We start from the raw sequence: 25,455 nt of genomic DNA, 5'->3' as shown, positions 1-25,455 counted from the left end.
TGTTCATCATTCCACTTAAAGAAAACCTTGGCGTTTTAGTACCCTCATAGCATATTGTTGCCCTGAGACAACAAACCAAAATCTGGTGGGGGGGGCAGGGTGGAGCACATTTTCTGATTGATATTTTATAAAGACCCCCTCAAGCTCCCAAAACTAGGGTGAAATATTTTTTTCCTCATAAAATAAAAATTCATGCCATAGAGGGTTAAACAAAAGTAGCTCAATTTTAGTTTTGTTACACAACCCCCCCGACTCTGGAAACACAAAACAAAACCTATAAAATAAATAAAAAATACCCAATAGGAGTGGATGAAAAGTATGTAACATATATGAACCAGCTAAGTCAGATATTTCCTCTGGATGAAAAGAGATATTTAGAAAACAGGAGGCTCAGGTCAGGAAAACCTAGTAAGTAAACATTTTATTGACCTACAACATGCACATATGGCTGATTTCAAAAACGAATCTGTTGAAAAGCAACGGAACGGGAATGCTGAAATGTACGGAACAACATACATGGCAAAACATTTCCAAAATCCCTTCTTATTCTCCCGGTTCTATAGACAAAGGCTGACGGACACCTCACCCGCCAGCTTGGTAGTGCTTGGACTCGAGTGTGATAATACAGCTGAAAATCTCTCCAGCTGAGAGGAATAACCGGCGGGGGACCTTCACATAAAAAGTGCATCAACTGTTTTCCATAAATGTACATGCAACCTGAAGAGGTGCTGCTTATTATTCGGACGCTTTCAGAGAAACTCTTTTAACCGTTTTTTATTTTTATTTTCTTCCTTCGACATTCAACTGAACGCGGCGACTGGCACCACAAGAAGCGTTGATGATTCTGCGGCAGAAGTTGAAATGAAACGGACCCACTGCGTTTACAATACAAAAACGGTTACGATATCTTGTATAAAAGATAAGTTTATACATATGTATGCACACATGCTGACATTAGATACATACTGTACAGTTTGTATGTGTGCACGGCTCTAGTCTACCACAAAAACACGCACATACATACGAGAGTCTATTTGGCTGCACGTCTCGGTCTTTCCCGCTGATCCGCCTCCTGCCCGTCCGGAGGGATAAAAGCTGGAGCCTCCGTCGGCTCCATGAGGAAATTAAAGGGAGCAGTTTAAAGATCACTGTCCTCCCCTGCGTTACCCCTGTAGGTGTTAGGTCGTCGGGGGCGCACCGCTTTTGTCGCCTCCCCGCGCCTCCTCTTTGCCGGCGGTGGAGCTCGTGCCGTTGACAGTCACTTTCCGGCTGCCGGAGGCCTGCTTGGGGGCGAGGGCATGTCGCTGAGTGCTGCTGGGCGCAGCGGTGCCGTTGGGGCTTTGGAGGGCGGCGGAAACGTTGTGGGAGGAGGGGCTTGTCTGGGAAGGGGCTCTGGGAGGCTGTGGTGCTGCAGGATTGTGGAGTTTGTCGCTATGAGAGTCACTTTCCGACGCGGGGCTGGTACCATCAGATTTGGCTTGGGCGGCGGTCTGCGAAGGCCTCCTGCGTTTCCGGGCGGGTTTGACCAGGTACTGCAAGGGAATGGGTCCGGTCTGTGTGGAAATATGTACAAGAAGATACAGTTGATAATTATGATAATAATAAGACTCAAAACCAAATTTAAAAGGGCACAAATCTTGGTCTCTTGCAACAGTTAGCAAATTTTATGCAAACTGGTCTCATTACCAGAATTTCATAAATAAGAAGCTATCAATGGGATTTTCTGTCACTTTCCTCTCAAAATAGAAAAGGGAAAACATAGTTTTCATATTTTATTCAAATTTTTTTGTTAAAGAATTGCAGGATGAGTCCAAATTTATCCACCTTGATTCAGAACCAGTTTATGCTAAAACTGCAGCTGGACATTATTTGAGGTATTAAAACACCTTATACATTCAGAGAATAATTATTCACAACATTTTAGCCTCCCAAACAATTCTCAGTAATATAAGGCTTGGCACTTTGACTGGACAACCCCCCCAAGGAAAAAAAAGAAAAAAGTAATGTAAACCATAAGTCAACCATATTCTTAGGACCACCTATCCTGATTTTTTTTTTTTTTTACATTTCCCTGCTGGTATAAATGGGTGATTATCAGGCGTTTATAGCCCTCAATGGCCTGGAGGAGGTAATGCAATCCAATAATACAGAAAACGCATCTAAAACATTTAGGACAGGCAGTGCTGAGGACAAACCTCTACCTCCTGACCCACTTTGTCTCTGCAGTTTGTTCTCTATGGAAGTGCACAGTGCACAGTTCATCTAAATATTCATGACTATACCATAAAAGGAAGAAAACTTGTCGTTTCATTCTAGGGCTTTTAACCAGGCTTGCATTAGGGCTCATTGCAGGGGCATCAGTTGACCAAATACTATACTAGGGCACAATACGGCACTAAAGAAAATACGAGCGCAGAAAGCGTGCCAGTAAAACATTTTTTGTGCAATTATTTATTTTTAAAAAGCATGGGCACAGGTAATTAATGCAAGCACCGAGCAAATATTTTATAGAACTTATGTATTATTAGAAAGCGTCATAAATAAATTGTACAATCAGATTGTTATTTTCTGAATCATTAAATATCTACCTGAACAAAATGGAATTGAATTGGCCCACTTGTGAACTTAACCGTATATATCTAATTTACTACTGATGAGGGCACAATTTATCTTCATTAAATATCTGTCAGCAAACATGAACTTGAAATGTGCAACTGTAAAAGGAAAAACAAAAAAAATGCCTCTACATAGATACATGTCTGTGTTTATCATGTCTATTTGGGCCCATCCTATCATGGTGTGATGGTGCTGATCCTATGAGGCGTGTATATCATGGCCACAAAGATGGGAGAGCTGGATGTTCATTTTTTTTTTAACAGTAAATGGTAGCATCTCAGCTTCATTTTTGCGAAGCTGTCGATCAATCGTGGCTGGTTTAACCCTGTAATGCCAAATGTATCATATTTGATACATACGGTTTCTGAAATGTTTTGCGTCTGACAACTTTTGCATAATTTAATGGTAAAAACTTCTCAAAATCCTATTGTACACCATCAGATATACCTGATAACAGAGGGCAGAAGACTACACAAAAAATAATCTTGACTTATCGCATAGTAATAAATTATTAATATCAAAAATGTATTTCTGTTTTTGCTTTTTACATATTTTGTTAAAAGGCCAAATAAGGACTTCAAACCAAAAAAAAAGTAATTTTCTGTTTTGTTTCATTCTTGGATCAGGCTTTAAAGGGTTAATTTGGAGAGTTCTCCTCTCTCAACCGACATTATGGCAATATGGTGAAGAGTGTCTTGTCCCATTGTGCTCCTCATAATTCAGGTAATCAGATGCTGAGTCTGATTACCTGAATTATGATCTTAATTAAGTTTCTGCCCAACAGGATTCATACATTGTTTACTAAATAGTAATCGGGAATAATGATAAACTCACAAAGGTCTTATTTGAGCAGTTTTTAATTCATTTCTGTCAAGAAGAGGGCGTTATCCGCCCTGTTTCTCCTCGGCTCTCCTCTCTCTCCTCTCAGCACAGAGCTGGACGAGCGACTGTTGAACTGGTGAGGCAGGGCAGCTCATCCACCTGTGCTGCGTATTTTAAAGTCTGAGCGGACCTGGCGTTACATGGCATAGTTTCTGCATCCATTGCTCACTTCTAATCTCTCCTGAGGATTTTTCTCTTGCCTCATCTGGCATTTTTTCCCATCCGGTTATCATTTAGGTTATGCAATCAATGTTTTAATCGGTGTGTCTTTACTAGGACTACCGTTTCTTAATGATTAAAATATGACCAACTCCTGGCTCTGTGTTACAGGCGACTCTCGGGCTGCTAATTGCTCCGAGTGGCCGATACTGGCTGGTGGAATCTGACCGTTCTGTCAGACTTAAATCCTAACTAAAGTGTCTATAGGCCTATTTTAAGAAAAAAAATGCAAGCCTGCATTCTGTAGATTTCCCCGATATGCCAGAGAGTCAGACTTAAACTATTACTTTTTTAAAGGCGTAAATAAATTAATGAATTAAAAGATCAGTGCCCCAGGCATACCCAGGCACCACAGATCCACAACGGGGCACGTGCCCCTGTGTAAAGGGTCTGCCGACGCCGGCAGCTCATAGAACTTCAAATATGCCATTTTCAGCCCAACCAATGTTACACACCCAGCACCAAATACCCTATATAATCATTCTATGACCCCTTTAGATATAACCCTAAAGATATTTAAACATAACCTGTAACCCTAAGGAGAGCTCAGCACTACCACAGACCTTGCTTAGGTTGGCAGTAAGAGCTTCTTCGTCTCCACTGACTAAACTCCTGAAAAACCATTTGTTTCTGGGTCAGACTTGAATGAAACTACTGAAATTTTTATCCCACATAATTTAGAATGATGTTGATCAGGTTTTTTGATCACAGTATATATCGATATTAATTTAGCAGATGTTCACATTTGGAACAATCCTCAGCTGCGTCTTAAGGGCACCATGTCACTTACTCTTCTCCACTCGTAGAAGTAGGCGATGTCCATTAGTGTGTAATAGTCCTTTAATGGCTCGTCCCCATACAACACCTCCACCTGTAACACACAGTGGTGCAACATAACAATCTCAACACTAACAGAGCTTAATAGTACAAAACAGGCTGGGTTTTTTTTATTTTTTATAAACTGACAAAAAAATTCTCCCTTTCAAAACTCAATACTTATCAAGACACACATTTCTAGATTTTCTTTTTCTTTCACAGAAGTTTATGAAAAAATGTAGGAAAATTCTATTCAATTCAACTTCATATAGCACCAATTCACAACACGTCATCTCAAGGCCCTTTGCAGTTCAACCAGATCATAAAGTCCAATTGATTCAAAGTTTTCTATCTAAGGAAAACCAGTTAATTGCATCGACTCATCGACTCGAAAGCAATCCCTCACACCAAGCATGCTTGTAGTGACAGTGGAGAGGAACAACTCCCTTTTAACAGGAAGAAACCTCCAGCAGAACCAGGCTCAGTGTGAGCGACCATCTGCCGAGGCCGACTAGAGTTCAAGGAGACAGAAGCAGAGATAGAAAAAGCAGCTGTAAAAGGCGGCCCCATCCGGGAAACACACAGCCAGGCAGACGAGCTCCGAGCCAACTACCATTTCAATGTGTGTTGGTCATAAAACAAGTTGCTGAAGTCAGCTTTCTGATAGGCACTCACAGTAGGGCTAGGTCAGTGCTCTGTGGGCTCTGCTAACATCAAATTTATTATAAATACATAAGAGTTTTGTGGACAAAAGTATGTATTCCCTTTTGAGGTCTAGGCACATTTATTTGAGTAATTAGTTAATCGGGGTGTGACACCATCAGTTTCCAATAGTTGAAAAGCTCTTTCTTAAAATGTTTTCATTTATCTGAGACACTGATTTTTTTTTTCTTATGCTCATGCATAAGAAAAAAAAAAATCTTCCTAATGACAATAAAATTAATGCTTGAAATATTCCACTAACTAATTAATGTATGATAGTTTATAATGTGCTGATTAGATAAGAATATGGTTGTTTTCTCCTTAGGAAAGAAATATGCACCTCCTGCAAGGCTGTTGCCAGTTCAGAGAAAACCAAATCTGAATCTGCTTGGACTTGGTCACTTTGCTGCACATTAATCCGAATCTCCCCGCAGCACAGGTCCTTAGGGCCCTGTCACACCTTGACAATTTACCCAGCGCGTGCCTGACGCCCCAGAAACTCCTAAAACGGTGGCATACGCTGAATGCATGCATAGCGTATTCATAACAAGTCCAGAACTCCTGTCCATCAACAGGGTAATTTATGCATAACGCACAGAAGCGCCATCCCCATGAAATGTCACAATCCAGTGTCCTGAGGGGGGCAGCAATGCGCCTGGAGGCGCTCGGCCTGCATAAAAAGATTTATTTGATCGCAATATTAACCTAGCTGCTGTTTACCGCTCACCCAAAAAAAAAAAGTAAATAAAAAGAAAGAAAGAGAGTTTGCAGTCACAGCAGATTCAGCGTCATGTCTGCTAGGACGTTTGTTGGTCGTGGATGAAGGGAGGTTCCATCACACTCACCTCACCCTATGATGTGGATGAAGTCTGGAGGAGTACTGACTGTTTCCCTACTGAGAACTCCCTTTTATCCCAAAATGCTTGCAATACGCCATTATACGGTAGCTGCAAGTTAGAAACACGTTCAGCCGTCGTCTGGAACACATCAAATACGTTGATATGCGTTGGAGATTAGTTCTTGATAAGTTACGCATAAGTTACTCATAGGTTTTGGATAAGCTAGACGCCACGACTTATGAGTAATTTTGCTAAACGTATGTCAACAATCAAATAACTTACCTGTTACTTATTGCCCACGAACGAGCATACATAGCGTACATACTTGCCGTATGTCGACGTGTGCCGGCGCGTTTCAGCGTGCTCATAACTTATACAAAACGTACCCCTAACTTTTCCAACGTGTGCCAGCGTTTTTGCCCGATTTTTCATACATCAGGCATACGCTAGCTGAATCGTCATGGTGTGACAAGGGCTTTAACAGTCTGAAGTATCTGTCCTTACCAGTTGATCTCACCGCCAATCAGACTATTTAGACAGCAAGCAAATCCTCATCCAAATACAATGAGAGTAAAATACTTTGATCAGAATTTAAATGGAAAGTGGGAGAACCTAAAACACTTTAGCTGCAAGTAGGGATAACATTTGGACATTAGCCAAAAAAGTGATAGAGTATCTGCAGAGTATCCGATATTTTAATGCTGAAAGAATCACTCTGTTTCTATTAAAGGTTTCTGCTACTCCTTAATTTGACATGGGTCAGTTGTTTTCATACCTTTTGTTGTTGACTTTTGTTCCCCGTTTCAGTAATATGGCTTTATGAAGTCTTATCTAACATTCTACAGTGTAAAACATATAATAAAAGGAGCAATGATTACTGCTAATACGTACTGGTTCAATATCTGTATCGGCCAATTTGCCCTTTCCCCACCTAATGCTGAAGACAGCCAACTGAAGCTATGTGTATTCAGTACACTCCTACACTCCATCGCAGCGTAGCAACGTTTTATCTATGCCCTTCATTATGTCCTAGATGAATTGAATACATCTTTAAAACCTCAACAACTGGTTTATGGAAAAAGACATTTGAGTCACAGCAGTAGTTAGTAGTAGTCCGGTTTGTTCCAACCCCCCCTGGTCCAGACTGATACGCCATGTTTACAGCTTAAGTCAATCCATCTAGCCAGGCTAGCATACCTGTGAACAGCTGCATGAAGGAACAATCCTTCAGCTCTACCAGAAGTAGGGCCAGGTAATTCAATGCACACAGGGAAATATTTAGTGCTGTAAAACTGCTCCATTTTCAAGCAGTTAAAGTTGTGAGAAGAAAAATGGAAGAAAGGGATATTAATGTTGCAAAGCTGGGCAGCATCCGACTTGAGATGTAATAAAAGATGTAATAAAAGACAATTATGACCCAAAATGGGCCTATTTTCATTTGACAGTCAAAAGTCGACAGGAAGTGGCACACAAAGGGAAGACAAGAGTCAATCAGTGTACCAACATCATTCATACACAGTTGAGGTGGAAAGCAGGTTGCACAAAAAAACTATATTTGTGGAGTGGAGAGAATTGGAGCTGCCTGGAACGTAGCTGTAAAACTGACAGGGCAGTCCACAGCTGGGCTGGTCCCGGAAAGGCTGATGGGACCTTAAAGAGAGATGCTATTTCCATGCATCTAGTATCATCTAATGTGAATAAAAGGCTATCACCAGACAGATCAGGCAGAGCAGAGAGTAATCTTAAAAATCGGTACTAATTGATAGAAAATTCTGAACTAAGTATGATGAAAATAAGAGATCAGTTCTTAACACCAATCATGTTTGTTTTATTACAAAATGATAGAAACTCAGAAGGAAATGAGTTCTGTTCATAGCCTGCATTAAACCACACAGGACTGAAACATAAATGTTTAGGGCACATTGAATCACATGCATCACTGCAGATTCTGAAATAAATGTGTCTTTAAGCCTAAAAGATCATTCGTCGTTTCTTCTGCTACTCCTACATGCTGCTCTGCCAGTGGCTCCAACGCGTACAGAGCTGCGCCCTAAACCTGTTCTCTGCTATCTGATGACAGCTGACGTTCTTCATCAGACTCTGCTTTGTTGATCTCTGATAGTGACTGAAATAGTCCACTTCTTCACCGCTCTGTGTTGTCTGTCGCAGTTTATTTGCCAAGGTTCCCTTTCCGCGTCAGACCCTTGGCTGCTATAAACGACTATAGATTAATCACAATTAATGAAATTAATTGTTTCAGCTCTAAAATGATGGCAAAATAACGGCGAGAAATTGTGTTTTTAAATGCAGATATTAAACATGTTTCTCATTTCAGTGGTTTATTTCAACAGTATTTAATCAATTGTTTTTACACACATGCATATCAATATGTAACGAGACATTTCTTCCACAAAGGTCTCTAATCAGATTGAATTTTTGTTCTGTTTTAGGTCAGTTTTGGAGACGATATTTATTTCTATTTGCTAAATTCTAAATGTAGATGTCCAGCTACATGGTTCAGGAAGGATAAAGGTTCTGTGTGTTAAAAGCTTGAATCAAGTCCATAACTATAGCAAAGGATCTTGAGAGCAGGGCCTGAAATTCACTGCAGGATAGTGATATTAGCGAATTATGTGATCCATCCCTGCAAAGCTGGTTCTTATAATGTGGTAAATTCCCTCTTTAAAAAAAATCACATGATGTGTAGCTACTAATGTGGACGTTTTCAGATTTAGATGAAGAACATCTCCGCTACTCACTAGTATGCACTCTTCTTCAACCTTTAAAATATTCCAAATGTGGATCGCTGGCTAAAACGCAAATATAATGTTGTATCACAGAGGAACAAACTTCTTAAAAAACAACACAATTCAAAAGTGATGCTGGACCAGGGACCCAGATAACGCCGATCCTCCAACAGGTCAATATCACAGAGCAGCCGAAAGATACGTTTCAGCCTAACTGGCTCAAATGGGAAAATTAACGACATCCCTGGGCGAAATGAGCTGCTCCATCTGTAAAATGTACAGTCCTGTAACCTTTACCAGCCAAAGCAGAAAACAAAATGGCCAAAGCAAAATTTTGCATTTATATGCATCGATTAAGCTGCATAGGTAACCTTAAAAGTTTTAATCCTGGAAGGTTTTCCATCCTAAAAAATATGTTCTTCGTTTAACCCCACAGTTAAGTGAGAAAAAAAGATCAAGCAAGGGAAAGGGCAAGAGAGAACAGCTTAAACAACAGCTAAGAAGATGAAGGGTGGAAAATGAAAGCGACATATTGTTTTTGGTCCACTCTATAAAGCCTCAAACTCAACGCTATTTCTGACATTTTGAATTGAAAAAGCTTCCTGGATGGGAAGCGAAACATCTTCAAACTCAAAGTCCAGTGGATTGTTTTTTCACTTTTTTGGAATGACTATGACCTGGATGACCGAGAATCTTCACCAGCAGACATATTAAGCACAACAACATTATGACTTTTATTCATTAACCAATCCCTCGAATGTATGAATGTATAAACCCCCCCACTCTCAAGCATATAAGGGGGATTTTCCCCCTTAATTTCTAAAGTGAATTTCAGCCACTGTTGAGAGGATGCTCCTTGGGGCTGATAGGAATGCTAAAGTGAACGAGTCGTGTACTAAGATTACCTGAGAGACCATCAGCATCGAAGGAACAGTTACTCAAAAAGCATCACAAAAATCGGTTTGCAAATACTCTCACATATGCCAAACTTGCAACTGACAAAACTAGGGGGGAAAGGGGGAAATCATCAAACCTGGCTCAGCTTAAACGGATTGAAATATTCATCAACTTTTGTGAGAATCTTGCAGAATGACCCACAAGATTTGACCTGAATCAGACACTTTTGTAAAGGAAATGCATGCAAACTTCTGAATTCAAAAGAGGGTTTAAGAACGTCTATTAAAAGAAGACTCTCTCATTTAATTCAGGCTTTGGTGATAAATAGATAGTTTTGGGCAGACCTGTGCAGGAGACATCCAGGATCTATTGTCAGTTCTGGTTGTTCACACTAGACAAGCAGTTGGAGCGCTGCAATGATCAATGAGCACAAACTGGACAGGTTTAATTTAATTTAATTTAACGTATGGTCCGTGAATAATAATCTAACATCAGTTCCAATCCAGGTTGTTTTTTATTAACCATATTCAGATTGTGAAATGTGATAATGCCATAAAAATAATTTGAGAATGTATTCCATAGCCCTATTCTAATATTTTCATTTTTTCAACATAAATATCAGGAAACTATGGTGTTTTCTACCAAATCCAGCACTGAAAATCTCACACTGTTCTCCTGAAAGTTTCTTTGCCTTCTTGAAATGCTAATTTAAATGGGGAAATTCTTTTTGAAAAAGGCAAATAGGAAAAAATACTGCAAACACACAGATGGAAAAAAAGAGAAGAGAGATGGAAGCACTAACCCCTTTTTTCTGATTCTGCAGAATGAAAACAGTTCAGATTATTGTGTGTGTGCCCAGTTACCCGGTAATTGTTTGGGATGTCCATCTTGCTGCGGAGGAACTTTGCCAAGTGTGTGATGGACATAGCTGCTGGGCACTGAAGGAAGCGTTTCCCGTTGGACTGGGATCAAAGAGCAGTACAGACGAGGGACATTAACAGGATGAAGAGCAGAAGATTGGATTAAAATGATTTAATTACGCGCCAGCAACCACCTGTACCTTGTCTCCTTCGATCTCCGATCGCTGCCTTTCGTTGCTCCTGTCGACGAATAGAAATAATGGTTAAAATAAATTTTTTATTGATAAACAACTATAATTTGAAGGGAAATAATCATTTTCAATTTCTAAATGAGTTTTTAGTAACTAAGTAACTAAGTTAAAAACCAAAACAAACAAGGTGGAATTATCTGTGATGTGGTTGGTGGAATAAATTGATAAAGATCTTAATGTAAAACTTACTGCATTTATTACACATTAGATTTTTCCCTCCTTCAGAAAATAGAAGGATAAAATATGAAAAATAAAACAATTTCCGTTATAAATTCTATCTGTACACCTAACCAGACATGGAAAGTCATACATCTCATACTTTAGTAACCCTGCACCTAATAATGTTTTTACATATAAAATCAGACAGACAGAGCTGCAACTATTCATGCATAAGCAGATAATACTGTTTACTCATTTTACCCATCATCACCTTTAAAAGTCATGAGTCCCAATCATTATGCTCATCTTTCAATCAAAAGAAAAACCCAAAAAGTATAAATCTCTCACTCACCTGTTCCTCTGGTAGAACTGTATGGACAGACTGATGATTTCGTCTTCTGCTATGTTAAACGTCTCCACCACCTCGCCCGGTTCCAGCTCCCGGTTCTCCGCGTAGAAGTCTCTCCTCCTTTTCATCTCATCTGGGTTTCAGTAAAGAAACGCACCTATAAACAGCCGTGACAGACGAGCAAGTCCGCTATCTGCTTTCACATTAAACAGCCTTACCTTTGAACAGCCCTGGAACCAGCTTATAAACTATATCTTGCAGAGTTTTGTCCGCTCTGGAAACACGATAAAGTTCAATCAGATAATTCTGTCATATAAATATTTATGGTTTAAATGAGAAAAAAAAAAACAATGGCAAAAAAAACACTTGTTTACCTGATGCTGAGCTGTGGACATGTCTTGTGCACTTGGACCTCACAGCGAGGACAGAACTGATTTGTCTCAAGAAAGGCAACAATGCAAGTTTTACAAACTAAAAAAAAAAGAAAAAAGGACAAAAAACTTGTCGTTAATGAATCAGAATAGACAAGGCTTCACGTTTATGATCTGTCTTGTATTTCAAAGAAGACTGAGCAGTTTGATGTCGGATCAGCGTTAGTACAACCACTGCAGGAAGAACAACAACACTCTTCAGTGTGAAAGTTGAGGAAAGACAATCAGAGAATTGCAGAGACAGAAAAATGTCCATTAATAAAATCTGTATTTTCTGCAGAGGCAAGTCGGCCGCTAACAGGGAGTTAGTTTAGATTTAGTAACCCTAACTGGGCTAACACGCTAATGGTAATTAATTTATTTAAGGTAAATAACAAAACAGACTGCATCAATGCAAACGGACACCCACTGATGTTGGAATAGTAACGGCTCAACATGACCTAATAAGAATAACGTGCATTTAAACAGAAACGCAGCGTATTCAAGAACAGATATTTGTGCCACTGGTTTACTGGGACACACACAATCAGAAGAATTTTGTTTATAGCTTCAACTGGGAACATGCTATACATGTGTGGCCATATTGGATACAGAACTCAGAGTTGTTTGAGTAGTTTGTCTGTCCGAATGTAGACTTCAGCTTGTTTTTTTAGCATTTCCAACTGGAAACATAAAAATAATCCTGGGTGTTTTTTTTTGTTTATATCAGTTAAAAAGTGGTTTACTGCAGAGCTGTGAAACGTCACAAAATCTCTTGGATACACATATAAATATCTGATCACTATGAAATTATATTTTGTTTTCATGGATTTTTAAGAGAAAGATTTTCAATCATATATTTTCCGCAAATCCTTTGAATGATTTCCCTGTTGATCAAAGATGAGAATTACAACAAATCTGGTTCTGTGGAACCAAAGCCTATAGAAATCAGAAGAAATAGAAAAAGAAAATAAATGTAAACCTTTGAGGCAGCAGAAATAAAACAGAACCTGACTTGCTAGAGATACAATGCTGCTGTGGAGTTCATCATTGCTGTTGGGCAATGAAAAAATGGGTAATGGGCAATGAAAGAAAACTGATTTCTAGAATTAAAATAAACTTTTTTTTATGAATTAATGCCCTACTTCATAAAAAAAGTGTCTGACTAAAGTTGTGAAAATAGCAGATCTAGTTCAACACATCTATTGGTTAATATAGCAGACAGACAGGCTAACAAAATGTACAATAAAGGAATGGTTTTAGACATACAAGGCAAAGCAGACACTCCCTTGTCTACTATGAATCATGCATTACACACAGATCAATAACATCTTCTGTGCTCCAAAAAAGCAAAGAACCAAAAACATTCTTCTTCCTACTTTGGCAATTTTGGATTTATTTCTAAGAATTTACCCCTTGGTTACTGCTGCTCAAGGGTCAAAGTAGATTTTAATTCATAGGGGTCTGATATACAATCAAATAAAAAGTACAAAGAGAAGTTACATAATTGCCTTATAATGACATGTTAACTGAAATGTTGATATTCAAATAGAGACAAGAACTATTGAGAGAGAAATATTCAAAGATCTATGTACCTTTTTATCTTTATCCAAAAATAAACAGTATGCAATTAAATATTTGCTTTGGATATATTTTAGGGATTCATATAGGTTAAAAATAAATATAAAAATTGTTAGAACTGCAAATTTACAGTCATTTTTATTATCTTTAAGGCTGCACTTTTAAAAGATGAAATTGTCCAGTGAGCTGTTTCCAAATGAAATTTCTTGTTGCTTTACACTTGTGTAAACAAAATGACAAATAAAATCTGTCTAAAGTCTAAAGGTAGGCTTTGCATCATCTCTTGTGAGCTGGAAGCAATAAAATGTTGATATGACGGATGATCAGCCACATATAGTTTATTAAGGAACGAGGGCATGAAGAGCCATACTGCTGAGAGCGAACCATCAGTGTGGAGCGTGAAGCGCAGACTCTGAGCTAATCGCCGCAAAGATGCATTTCTGCACAAGCACAGCTAGAAAAGCAGAATTTGTTAGAGTCGAGCGCGCAGTACCGGATGATCCAGGGTTATTTTATCCCCTGCCGCTGCTGCCATGATCCATCTGTGGTCATGCAGACTATTAGTATGACTAAACAGGACACAGCAGCATGGCTGATACTGCTCAGCTTGACTAACAGATTACAGCACACGATTCATTTTAAACTTCTGACCGACCACCTGCTAATATATTTCTTTTAGACTCGTCAACAAAAAGTCACACCAGTGACTCATTCTGTTTTCGCCATCAAGGTTCCATTTTTAGCTCACCAGTTTCTTCGTTATAGTCATGAGGGTCAATGAAATAACTTCGTCACCATCGATGAAAACAACACTGCCCAAAACTTAACATAATGTGCCATAACTCTAAGTTGAGATAAGATCTAGATATTTATAGGCAGAGCTTAAGCTCTTCATCATGATTTTTGAAGATGCTCAGGAGTTTTTTATTTTTATTTTTATTGTCGGTGGAATAAAAAATGATTCTATGATTCTAACTATATTCTATTGTTCTGTAGTTTTGATTTTGTGATTTGTTGCTATTGGTTACGATGTATAAAAAGCCAACATAAAAGCATTCTTTACTGCAGTAGCACAACTAAAAATTTAGAAAACAGAAGGAAAAACAACTCAGAATTTTAGTAAGTGTTTGCATTTAGTGCACACTCTTATTTAATATTTACTATACATGTAAATAACTCTTATGCTGCCTTCATGTGGCATGGTAAAGAAGATCCTCTCAACTTTTAAAGTGGAAATTACCAGTGCATTGAGTTCAAGTGCTTCTGTTGTGGTAGAGAGGAGAAACATGTTGGATCATTAGATTATCCTTAGACTTAGACAACTTTTATGTTATTTTATATATACTCTGTGTTTGTACAACTTTCATGACATTTCCATTTCTTAAAGTGCAGCAGTGATCAAATGTAAACAGTCTGGGAGAAACAAAACTCATCCTCATCAATGCAAAAAATGCATTGAAAAGGATGTTTAGAGGATTAAAATACGTATGGTGCTATTATGCAAATATGCAGTGTTTTGGTTTGGTGTGGTCAGTTTGGCCTGCTACTTCCCAATTCATCTGCTACAGGAAGAGGAGGATGCATCAAATGCATCGGCTGACTCAAAATCAAACAATAACGGTCATTTTGAAAACATAAGTTTAAAAGGTGACATAAAAATTAATTAAAATATATATGTGACAGCATTGTGTAGGCTACAAACACAACAGGAGAGAATGTTTAACAGCACAGTACTCATAATTTCGAATCGTTTCCCCCAGCGTTTTACCGTCACAAGTACAGAGCAATGAAATGAAATCTCTGCATTTAACCCATTCCTTTGGGGAGCAGTGGGCTGCCATCGTGTGGCGCCCAGGGAGCAGTGAGGGGTTAAGGGTCTTTGCTCAGGGACCCAGAGTGGCAGTCTGTGGGAGTGGGGCTTTAACTCAGAACCTCTAAATTCCAAGCCTACTGCCCTAACACTAGGCCACCACTTGCTGCTCTCCAGCATGTTGAAATGCTGGTATCACTAATTTTTTCCAGTAGAAATTCCAACATCAGTGTGTGTCCGTTTGCATCTTCGATGTCTGTTTTGGCAGCAAAAATTTCAAACTTCTCACAAACGGAGTGCCCTTTGTCGCTAATGTCATGTGTTAGATTATACAGTAAACATATCTGTGCCATTATTGCCGTGTGCATAGGACACAGTTGACGCATTGTTTGCTGCATCACTTGAAGGCCAGACTACAACCAATTGCGTACGACTTTTTAATCTCCGATCCAATTTTTTTCGGTGGTACACCGACTGCGTACGGTGAGACTACGACTAGGCAGGGTGATACGATCTGTACAGATTTTTTTCCCACTTCTGTCTCTCTGGTATACACAAATTATAACGATTTCCCCATATTTGACTTGGACAGATTATGAAAAGTTATTACAAGAAAAGAAAGAAAAGCAAAACCCCACTTTGAGTATGTGCAGCATCTCCAACCAGATCAGATAGAGAATGCTCATATATTAAAAACATAGTGAGATCTACATCTGAAGAAAAGAAAAACACAGCAATAAATGCCGTGGGATGGTTTATATGCTGACTGAGGCAATGAGGTGATTCTTAGAGAGAGATCTGGGAAGTTTATCTGAGTTTTTATTTTATTCCCCCCAGAGAGTTGAGAGAAACAGGCGAGGCTTAACTGCTCTGTCTGCCCTTTGTTTTTTGTAAGGCACAAAGAGGATCACTATTTTACCCATTTTTTTTTTGTCCTCCTGAAGTTATTTTTTTTTTTGAAGGAGATTAATAACCTACACTTTTCGTCCCTCGTTTATGCGAGGCTCACGCAGGATACGTTTTCTTTTTCTCCTGAATTCCTGTTATAGGTAAAGTATTCTTTTTTTTTTTATGTTTCATTAATTGTTTTTGCACGAGTCTATCCCACTTGCTGTGTATGCTCTATGCAACTCCAAAACTGACTCTATCCCTGTGTGATTAACAGATTTTAATTTTATATTTTCCACCAAAGCGGGTGGGTTTTACTTAGTAAACGCATCTCTCTTCCCGTCAGACCCATGAAATTGCAGCTTAATTGCTGCATAGTCTGACTAAAATAGACCTGGGTATATCTCAGTCGGAGCTACGCAAGCCCCCTTGCTTAAAATCGTGTCAGTTGTGATCATCCCCATTGACTTTCAATGAGCCCTAAATGCCACAACCTCATCCGACAAAATTTTCTGTCAGATCAGATGCAAAATCTGATTCTGTGTGTTCTGGCCTTTATATGCAACTTCTGTTACAATAAACAGTCTTTTTCTTACAAATTATTTTCTTTCTTGATCACCTCTTTACTAATAAAACAGAAGCATCAAATAAAACATATTGATAGGAAACCAGGTTTTATAAATATTCTTATTTATTAAAGGTGTCCCAGGATGAGAACATGCAAACTCTATGTAGTAAGAACCCCAGTTTACACAGCAAAGACCCAAAGGTCCCTGAACAAAGACGCTTAATCCCACACTGCTCCCTGAGTGCCCCATGATGGCAGCCCACTGCTCCCCAAAGGAATGGGATAAATGCAGATTTCATTTCATTGCTCTGTACTTGTGACAGTGGAATAACAGTTAAAAAGCTTGGTGAAACGATTCTAAATGATGAGTACTGTGCTGTTAAACATTCTATCCTGTTGTGTTTGTAGTAGATGCCAGGGCCAACTCCGTTGTCCATTCTATAGTAATGAAAAATAATAATTTATAAACAGAGAAGTTTTAATTTTTTTAAAGAAAAACTTAAATTTCTCTACATTTAAATGGGAAACTAGAAGGAGCCAAGCGGTTAGGACATTGCGCTTGAATTCCTCAGGTTCTGAGTTCGAGCCCCACTTCCACAGCCTGCCACTCTGGCTGACTCCCTGACCCTTAACCTCACATAGCTTCCTGAGCATTACTATATATGTAATGGCAGAGCTATATATGTTTACTGTATAATCTAACACATGACATTAGCAATAAAGGGCGTTAAGTTTGTAAGAAGTTTGTCATTTATGCTGCCTTCATGAAGTAATTTATTTATTTATGGTAAATAACAAAAACAGACATAGGACATGCAAAAAGACACTGGGGGTGCGGCAAAAAAATTGCTTTGGTGATATATTGTGATTTTCGGCTCCCAGATGTAATATCGATCTTTCAGTTCCTAGTATTGATTTTTTAAAAACAAAACATTTTTACCTAAAACTATGAGGGAAAATGGGCTACCTCTGCACCACTGCTCTGGCAGGTGACGCTTTGCAGCCTTTTTGCTGTGCGGCGCAGCACCATATCCGTACTTGAGGCAGTCACAGTGGAAGACTTGGACTGACTCAGACCCCAAACAACATGGATACAAAAATAACTAAATGACCAATATCTTCTGATAAACATATACAGCATTTGCTTTTTTTTAATCAATACATTTAAATTTGATTGATGGAAAAAATATTGCAATATAGTAACATTGCAATATCGCGATAATATTGTATCGTGATCCAACTACCGCAATACATATCATATCGCAACATCTATGCCTATACTCATCCCTAATGGACACCCACTGATGTTGGAATTACCGCTGGAAAAAATTAGTGATACCAGCATTTTAACATGCTGGAGAGCAGCAAGTGGTGGCCTAGTGTTAGGGCATTAGGCTTGGAATTTAGGCTACTTCACACTGCAGGCCTTAATGCTCTATCCAATCCGATTTTTTTTTTTGCGTTGCCTTGTATGTGATCTCCTGTGTAAACTGCAGTCATAGAACGCAAGTGTCTCGCATGCGCAGTAGAGGACGCAATGACATCACAGGCCAGCATGCTCTATGTTTACTGAAGTAAACATGGATGATAGCATCTAGCGGTCTTTTCAAACCATAAAAACTCAATCTTTCCAAGATGTTTAAACATAAATACTGCTCTCCGCATCATCGTCCGCCATGGTTGTTGTTTCTCTTGCTGCTTCTGCGTACCAAGACGCAGAATAGTGACCTTTGTCGGGTATTAATGCCGTTCAGGTAGGATAAATCCGACCTGGCCGTTCAGACACAGGTTGCATTTGAAAAGATCAGATTCATATCGGATTCAGGACCACATAGCCAAGTGGCCTGAGTCGGATTGGAAAAAAATCATATCTGTGTTGTTCAGACAGCCATGAAAAGATCAGATCCAGATCACATATGGGCAAAAAAAATCGGATTTGGGTCCCTTTAGGCTGCAGTGTGAATGTAGCCTTAGAGGCCCTGAGTTCAAGCCCCACTTCCACAGACTGCCACTCTGAGTCCCTGAGCAAAGACCCCTAACCCCACACTGCTCCCCAGGCGCCACACAGTGGCAGCCCACTCCCCAAGGAGATGGGTTAAATGCAGAGAGTTAATTTTGTTTGCTTTAAACTTGTGACAGTGTAATGACAATAAAGTTTAATTCTATTCATATATATTAAGAAATGTTGCTACTGGAAACAAATTTCCAATAATTTGTTTTGTTTTGTTTTGCACCCAAAAAAAAAAGTCCACATCTGTTGATGCATCAGCCTCATAGAGCCCTAAAGCAGGTATGCATGAATGCATGAAGCTGTGAGGTATCCTGAACCTGTGGAGCATGCAGGTATGTTTGCCAATGCCTTCATCAGGGAGGGGGGGGACTTACAGGAGTGCAGACACTCTACGATGGTTGTAGCATCGATCAGGTAGCCGTCGCACAGCGGGCACGTGAGCAGGGGGTTCAGATCTGTGATTTTGACCCGGTTCGGCTGCATTTTATCCATCAGGGCAGATCTGCAATAAAGGGGAGGGAGAGGGGGGAACAGAAGCAGTGTAAATGTAAATGCGTTTGATTTGGTTATCTCCACACCGCTGCTCACAGGCACACAATGTCTAGAGCTCGTCCTTGGGACAAAACCAAAACAAGCAGAATCAAAACAAGTCGAAACTGCCGCGATATTTATAAACAGCTACACACAGGCTATTGAATGGCCCTCCCTCTGCGGGGCCTCAGCTTGTGCACCGAGCTCCCAGCTCCCCTTCGGCCAACAAAGAGCGACTCCATTTCCCCCGGAGCTCCGCAGTCCGAGCAGGCAGGAGGCCCGGAGGAGGGGGGCCCTGCACATCCAGAGGGAAAACACCGACACCGATAGGCTGCGGAATCACACCGCTACACAAAGCAGCCATCTTAAATTTACTGACAGTAGCTGAATCTGGAACAAGAGGCTCCTCAAATGTGACACCGGGCAACTCTGCGTGCGCCTCCGCCGACAGAGACTCAAAGAGCCCCCCGACAAAAAAAAAAAAAAGAGAGAGAGAGAACCTAACAGAGGCGGTTGTTTATTATTATTATTATTATTCCTACCTGGTCAGACATTAAAGTTCGCTCCCAGCCGGACTCCGGGAGAAATTATTTGCACTTGAGCAGAATTGTGCAGCGGCGCCAGAAAATGGCTTTTTTTCAGCACCGTCAGAGGACTGCCCATTTTGGATCACGTGACTTTATTTGGTCGCCTCGTTGCTCTCTTAGCTCGGGCCTAAACAGTCCTCTCCTCTCTGTAGGCCCTGCTAACACTGACTGCGATGTTTTCTCCCTCACAGGCCGAGCTCCGCACTTCTTGTTTCCTATCAGCCTTTTCTCCTGAATTTCTGCCGCCGAATGAGGATGAATGTGCTCCACCCCCCCTCTGTTTGCTCCAGCCTGAGAGGAAGACCATTTGTCTGCTCTAGAGGCCCTGCAGGCCTCATCAGTCCAGGGCCCCAACCCAGAAAGGGCCCTAAACACTTGGGAAACTGTCTACATTTTTACAGAGATATAAATAAATTAAGAAATAAAGCTACACCACTGAAACCAAACAAAAAAACAGTTTTGTCTGTCTCATGTTTAAGAATTAAAACAGTTTTAATAGTCTTTTAATAGTTCATTATATGGCAAAAGTTCCCAACAAACATAATCATACTGCAATTTATTTTTTGACAAAAAAATAATTTGCATCCTAAAATATATAATTGAATTGGTTACAGATTCAGGTTCATGGGTATATCCCAGAGTTGACAACGAAGTACAAATACTTTGTTACTGTACTTAAGTACACTTTTTAGGTATCTATACTTTACTCCTTTACTTATTTTTCTTCCTACTTCTGACTTCTGCTCATTACATTTTCACACAAGTATCTGTACTTTCTATTCCTTGCATTTTTAAAACAAACGTTACTCGTTACTCTTGGCTTCGGTTTAATGTTAATAAATATTTATTTCCCATCATTGGCACCATCCACATCTAGTGAAAACTAGTGTAATTGGACGAGTCATATAACGCAGACATTCATTGGTTAGCTAAAGGAAATCATCAGAAGCAAGCAGGTGTTCTTCAAACTGCAGACATGAATTGTCTATGCCATGCTACAATGTTGGATTCAGAAAAAGATGTTGAAATGACTGAAAGGTTGGAAACAGGCGAGAGCGTATCGGGAGATGGAGACCAACGAGACCTTCCTCATCCTTGGCCTTATCTCAAAGAATTTTTCAAGATAGTCGAAAAATTGAGATTTCAATTCATATAGTGGCATCTGACTGTTTGTTTTTTTAAAGGTTACTTTATACTTTTATACTTTAAGTAGTTTTTGGAGCACATACTTTTTTCACTTTTACTTGAGTAAAGTCAAGTTGATACTTCAACTTTTACCATAGTGTTTTTAAACTGCAGTATCTATACTTCTACTTAAGTAACAAATGTATGCACTTTTGACACCACTGGTATATCCTGATGTGGATATAGGGCCCAAAAATTGTACTCCAGCAAGAGTAGAACTACGTCATCATATTTTTTACCCAAGTAAAAGTAAAAAGTAGCCTATAACTATTGAAGTAACAGTAACAAAGTATCCACTTACTATCCGAAATCATAATATCTGTTTTCATATTTTACAAAATAGTGTAAAATTGAACAAAATGTTAAGTCATAGGCAAATTCTTGTGTTTAAAGGAAAACATGGAAACAAACATATCACACAGTAATTACACAATAAAAAGTTAGGTGCAATGAAGTTATTCAAAATAAATTTTTGAGATATAAAACTTACAAAATCAATAGTTTCAGTATGTAGAATAGGTTTGTTTTTATCAAAAAAAAAGTTACTCACAATGGATGGAGTAGCCAGAAATTATACTCAAGTAGGAGCAGTGATACTTTATCATATTTTTACTCAAAAGTAAGAAGTATGATGCTGTAAAACTACTCCTAATAGTATTTTCTAAGTTATTTAAGTAAATGTAACTGAGTAAAGGTAACTAGTTACTACACACCTCTGGTTATATCTGGAAGAAGGTCTTAGAGATAAAAAAAACAAAAACAAAAAAAAACGATTGTGCCTTAGGGTAAATATAAAAAAAATGAAGAAATTCATATAAAATACATAAAGCTATATTAATAAAGAAGAGAGGAAGTAATAATGGCGATATTAAGGGTAGGTCCTGTCTAAATCAAACAAAAACAACGTACTCCTACAGTTATACTAGGAACTGAAGGGAAGAAAGAGAAAATCTGTGTAATTAGAAAAGCAATATGCATATACCTTCACACAAAACTAGTAAAAAACAAAAATGATTGGGAAAGCTACGCTACAAACCAATGTAAAGCAGGAGGCAGTAGGCACCTATCAGTGATTTGCAACCTACCATAATTAGAGAGAAGAAGTCAGTGACTTTGCAGCAATTCCTCCAAGCATTTGGAAATGGTGCAAAGCAACGTCTCCCCAAGTATAATCTATTATAATCGAATTGCTTGCAGCAATCTGCTACAAGCACTGCTGTTTCTTTTAGAATGGCATCATGGGGTTGGTCCTCTTTATGGGTCCCCCTCCGCTTCCTGGCCCTCTCTCAATTACAAACACATTTACTTCACTTAATGTCATTTTCCAGAACCTTAAGAACAAAATAATAACCTGTTTGATAGTTTAATGTCTTATTAATCTATGAATTACAAGCACGTGTTGTACTTGAAATCAAAAGTTTGCATCCAAGCGGTACAGTTTTTCCGACGGTAAAAGAACATTTCCATTCCATAAAGTGTAGCAGTGATCAAACGCAAACACTGTGGGAGGAAAAACATGGTGCTAAAATGGTGCTAAAAACTCATTGATATTGAAGCTCAAAGCATTTATATATGTTGGGCCACATGCCATGATCTTGGTTTTTGGACATTGAGAACCAGTGTCCATATTTCATCTTGACATGATGACCAGAGAAGAAAATACAGTTTGGCGGATAAACAGCTCTAAAACCTCTACAACCCCCCCCCCCCCCCCCCCCCCCCCCCCCCCCACACACACACACACACACACACACACTCAAATGAACATGGGTAAAAGGGTTTGCAGGTCTGGCACAATTGGGAAAGAACAAACAGTATGTCTTTTGATGATTTTGATCATTTCATGTGTTTACTGATGAGTAAAGACAAAGCTAACAGGATGCACTGCATGCTATGCTATGCTACAGTAATCTGGTTTTGAGATGTTGTTGAAGCTTGGCCAAGCTTTATTTCACTAAGGGTTTAAACAATGATATAACATTAGTGCTCATGTGTTCCTCATATACTCATTACTTTTCGATTACCAAGTATGACCAAGAGTCATCTAGTGGAATCCTCATGTCTATTACCTGCCAGCTCCGTAACCAGCATTGAGAACACCGAGGTCATGTCCTCTGTATTTTCTTGGAGCCAACGGAGATAACAGAGGTTGGGTGCAGCTATCTGTGTTCAGAGCATTTTGAGTCAGGGTTTTTTTTTCCTCTCTCCCGCTGCTCCTGTGTCCCGCATCTCAGTCTAACATAATCGGATCTGTCACTTTGAGACATTTGATTTGCAGTTACATTTCACTGCTTAGAGAGTAGCTACATGGTTGGAGGAGAGACACACAGCAGCACTTAGTGAATATTAACCAGTAGCTACTTCGATGTTTAAGTAAAAGTTAGGTTAGGTTAGGTTAAAAAAATTTGAGATGCCACAATAAAATATATTCGTTAGACATACGGAGCTTTTTCAGCTAAAAATTGCAACAGATTGTAAGTCTATACAAGTTAGTATTATAATGCAAGAAGTTTGAGAAAACAAAGTTTGTTCTTCTTTACTAGTTCAAAAAATCTTGGCTTCTCAGAGGACCATGACGCACATTTACAGGTTAAAATTAACAGGTTTTTTTATTGAACAGACAGAATCAGACTGCAGAGCTTCTACATATCTTGAAATTTTGTGTCTGGCATCATTAAATTAGTAGGTTAATAAATCTTTTTAAACAGAGAGAAGCAGGGAGAGCTGCAGATTTAAAGGTGAAACAGATTTACTTGGATATGCAACATGCAATAAAATATATCTCCAAGTTTACCAGAAATTTTACAAGAAAAAAAATATGCTATGCTATATTTAAAATGCAGCATATCCATTTTTTCCTGGATGGAATTGAAATTATACTTCTAGGGATGCATGATATATCTATTTTGGCATTGGAATCGGCTCTTATTAATTATTTTTTTCATGCATTGATGTTTTTGGGCCCTATATTTGTAATGCACTGAAAGGCATCTATCTAACATCTATAAATATAAATATCAGTGTATTGTGGTCTTGTGTTCTCAAAAATAGAAAAGCATGCCACCTTTTGCTTCATTTCTTCAATGGCAAACTTTTTTTTCTTTACCTCAATCCTGTTCATTACGCATGATGGGAAGCTTGGTTTCCTTTTCCGGTGTTTTTATTTCAATTTTCAGTTTCGGAACTTTTCAATTGTTGCTCTTACTATATATATAGAAAAGCTTAACCAATAATTGTTCCTCAAGTTTAATAGTGACTATTAAATACAATTTCAAGTCATTGTTTAATATATACATATATAAAAACAATTCATAACACCTGTCATCTTAAGGCACTTAACAAAGACATTTCAATCAGATCATATCATCAGACTGGTTCAAAGTTTCTAACTAAGAAAAGCCAGATGACTGCATTGATTCATTGTCTTGCAGGATTCGCTCGTCCTAAATGAGGTGTGGTTACAGGAGACATGCAATCGCATTTTTTTTGTTGACTCTACAACAATCCCTCACACCGAGCATGCATGGAGCAACAGTGGAGAGTATAAACTTCCTTTTAATTGTAAAGAACCAGGCTCAGGGTGAGCAGCCTGGCGATACTGACTGTGAGTTTAAGAGGACAGAAGATACTTTAGAAGCTCTGATCCATAAAAACTCTCTGTTAGAAAAGGCAATGGTATTTTATCTCCACAGCTGGCTCTGTTAAGGAGCCAGCAAAATGGATGAAAGAGGGGACCTAAACATTCAGAGAAAAGTACCTCTCTGTTCAACCTTTTTTTGAAACATTTAAACAGAAAAGAGATATTCCAGATAGATTTGTTAATAAACTTAAACAATGGAAGTGTGAATGGAGCCATTTCATATCAGCTCTTTTTAAAATAGCTGAAATAGCTTTTGATATTGCTACTGGTAACTTATTTAAAAATACTCATTTCATTTGCTTGCATGCATGTATTCTACATGCAAATGAAAAAATTAATTCATTCACCAGGAGGATATAACAAGTTTCTGTTTGTTATTTGTGTAGTAACTACCACTAAATTAATGTATTTCATAGACAGCTCTAGACTGGGGCCCCTACCCCTGTAGAACTGGTCCTGGCCCCATCTTACAGCTCCTATACTGTAAGCATTCACTACAAAAATGGAACTATTTTTTTCTTGAAATAACTGTAATTTTCCCTGATTTCAGCAGGTAGGTAAGACAATTTACCAACGGATGAGATGATTTATATTCAAAATCAAAATCCTATGGAGGACCACCTTATTTTCCTGCACAGTTTAAGAAATGCTACAATTTTGGATCAGTTTTTGCAGTGTACAACAAAATTAATTTATTATGATGATATACGCTGACAGAACAAATGGGACAGCAAAACGTTTTTATCAAATGAACTCTTAAAATCTTACATCAAGTGTTTTTGTGATCTTGCAAAGGGGTTCGCAGTAGCTAGTAGCACATTTGGACCAAAGCAGGAGTGATCCAGGGTTAGCTCACAGCTTCAGATACTACAGCTAGAAACCATTGATTATGGCTGAAAGCTTGGTG

At 38.8% G+C, this 25,455-nt stretch overlaps 1 protein-coding gene across 2 annotated transcripts; it reads right to left on the bottom strand.

Moving 5' to 3' along the window:
• Positions 1-395: 395 nt before the first annotated feature.
• Positions 396-20,036, bottom strand: LOC119779355 (polycomb group RING finger protein 2-like). Of its 2 annotated transcripts, none has more exons than XM_038278973.1 (9): positions 19,679-20,036; positions 18,980-19,107; positions 11,712-11,808; positions 11,556-11,611; positions 11,341-11,470; positions 10,779-10,818; positions 10,582-10,680; positions 4,508-4,588; positions 396-1,553 (listed from the first exon to the last, which is right to left on the bottom strand). In XM_038278973.1, exons 2-9 carry the CDS (start codon positions 19,095-19,097, stop codon positions 1,179-1,181), a joined length of 996 nt encoding a protein of 331 aa, XP_038134901.1. In that variant the 5' UTR covers positions 19,098-19,107; positions 19,679-20,036; the 3' UTR covers positions 396-1,178. The 2 variants fall into 2 exon arrangements, with proteins under 2 accessions (XP_038134901.1, XP_038134902.1); XM_038278974.1 differs by lacking the exon at positions 19,679-20,036 and adding an exon at positions 19,292-19,561.
• Between the last annotated feature and the right edge of the window lie 5,419 nt (positions 20,037-25,455).

Source organism: Cyprinodon tularosa, unplaced genomic scaffold (assembly GCF_016077235.1).
Source record: "Cyprinodon tularosa strain WSP-4 unplaced genomic scaffold, ASM1607723v1 ctg146, whole genome shotgun sequence".
Lineage (NCBI taxonomy): Eukaryota > Metazoa > Chordata > Actinopteri > Cyprinodontiformes > Cyprinodontidae > Cyprinodon > Cyprinodon tularosa.
The sequence above is the reverse complement of the archived record's forward strand: the minus strand, read 5'-3'. Positions and strand labels throughout refer to the sequence as shown.

Excerpts from the sequence above, each read along its gene's own strand:
- LOC119779355 (XM_038278973.1), bottom strand. The coding sequence starts at position 19,097 with ATGGATAAAATGCAGCCGAACCGGGTCAAAATCACAGATCTGAACCCC. Across the intron at positions 11,809-18,979 it reads CGTAGAGTGTCTGCACTCCT|TTTGTAAAACTTGCATTGTT; the intron begins GTAAGTCCCCCC and ends TTTTTTTTTTAG. Across the intron at positions 10,819-11,340 it reads CAGTTCTACCAGAGGAACAG|GAGCAACGAAAGGCAGCGAT; the intron begins GTGAGTGAGAGA and ends ATTCGTCGACAG.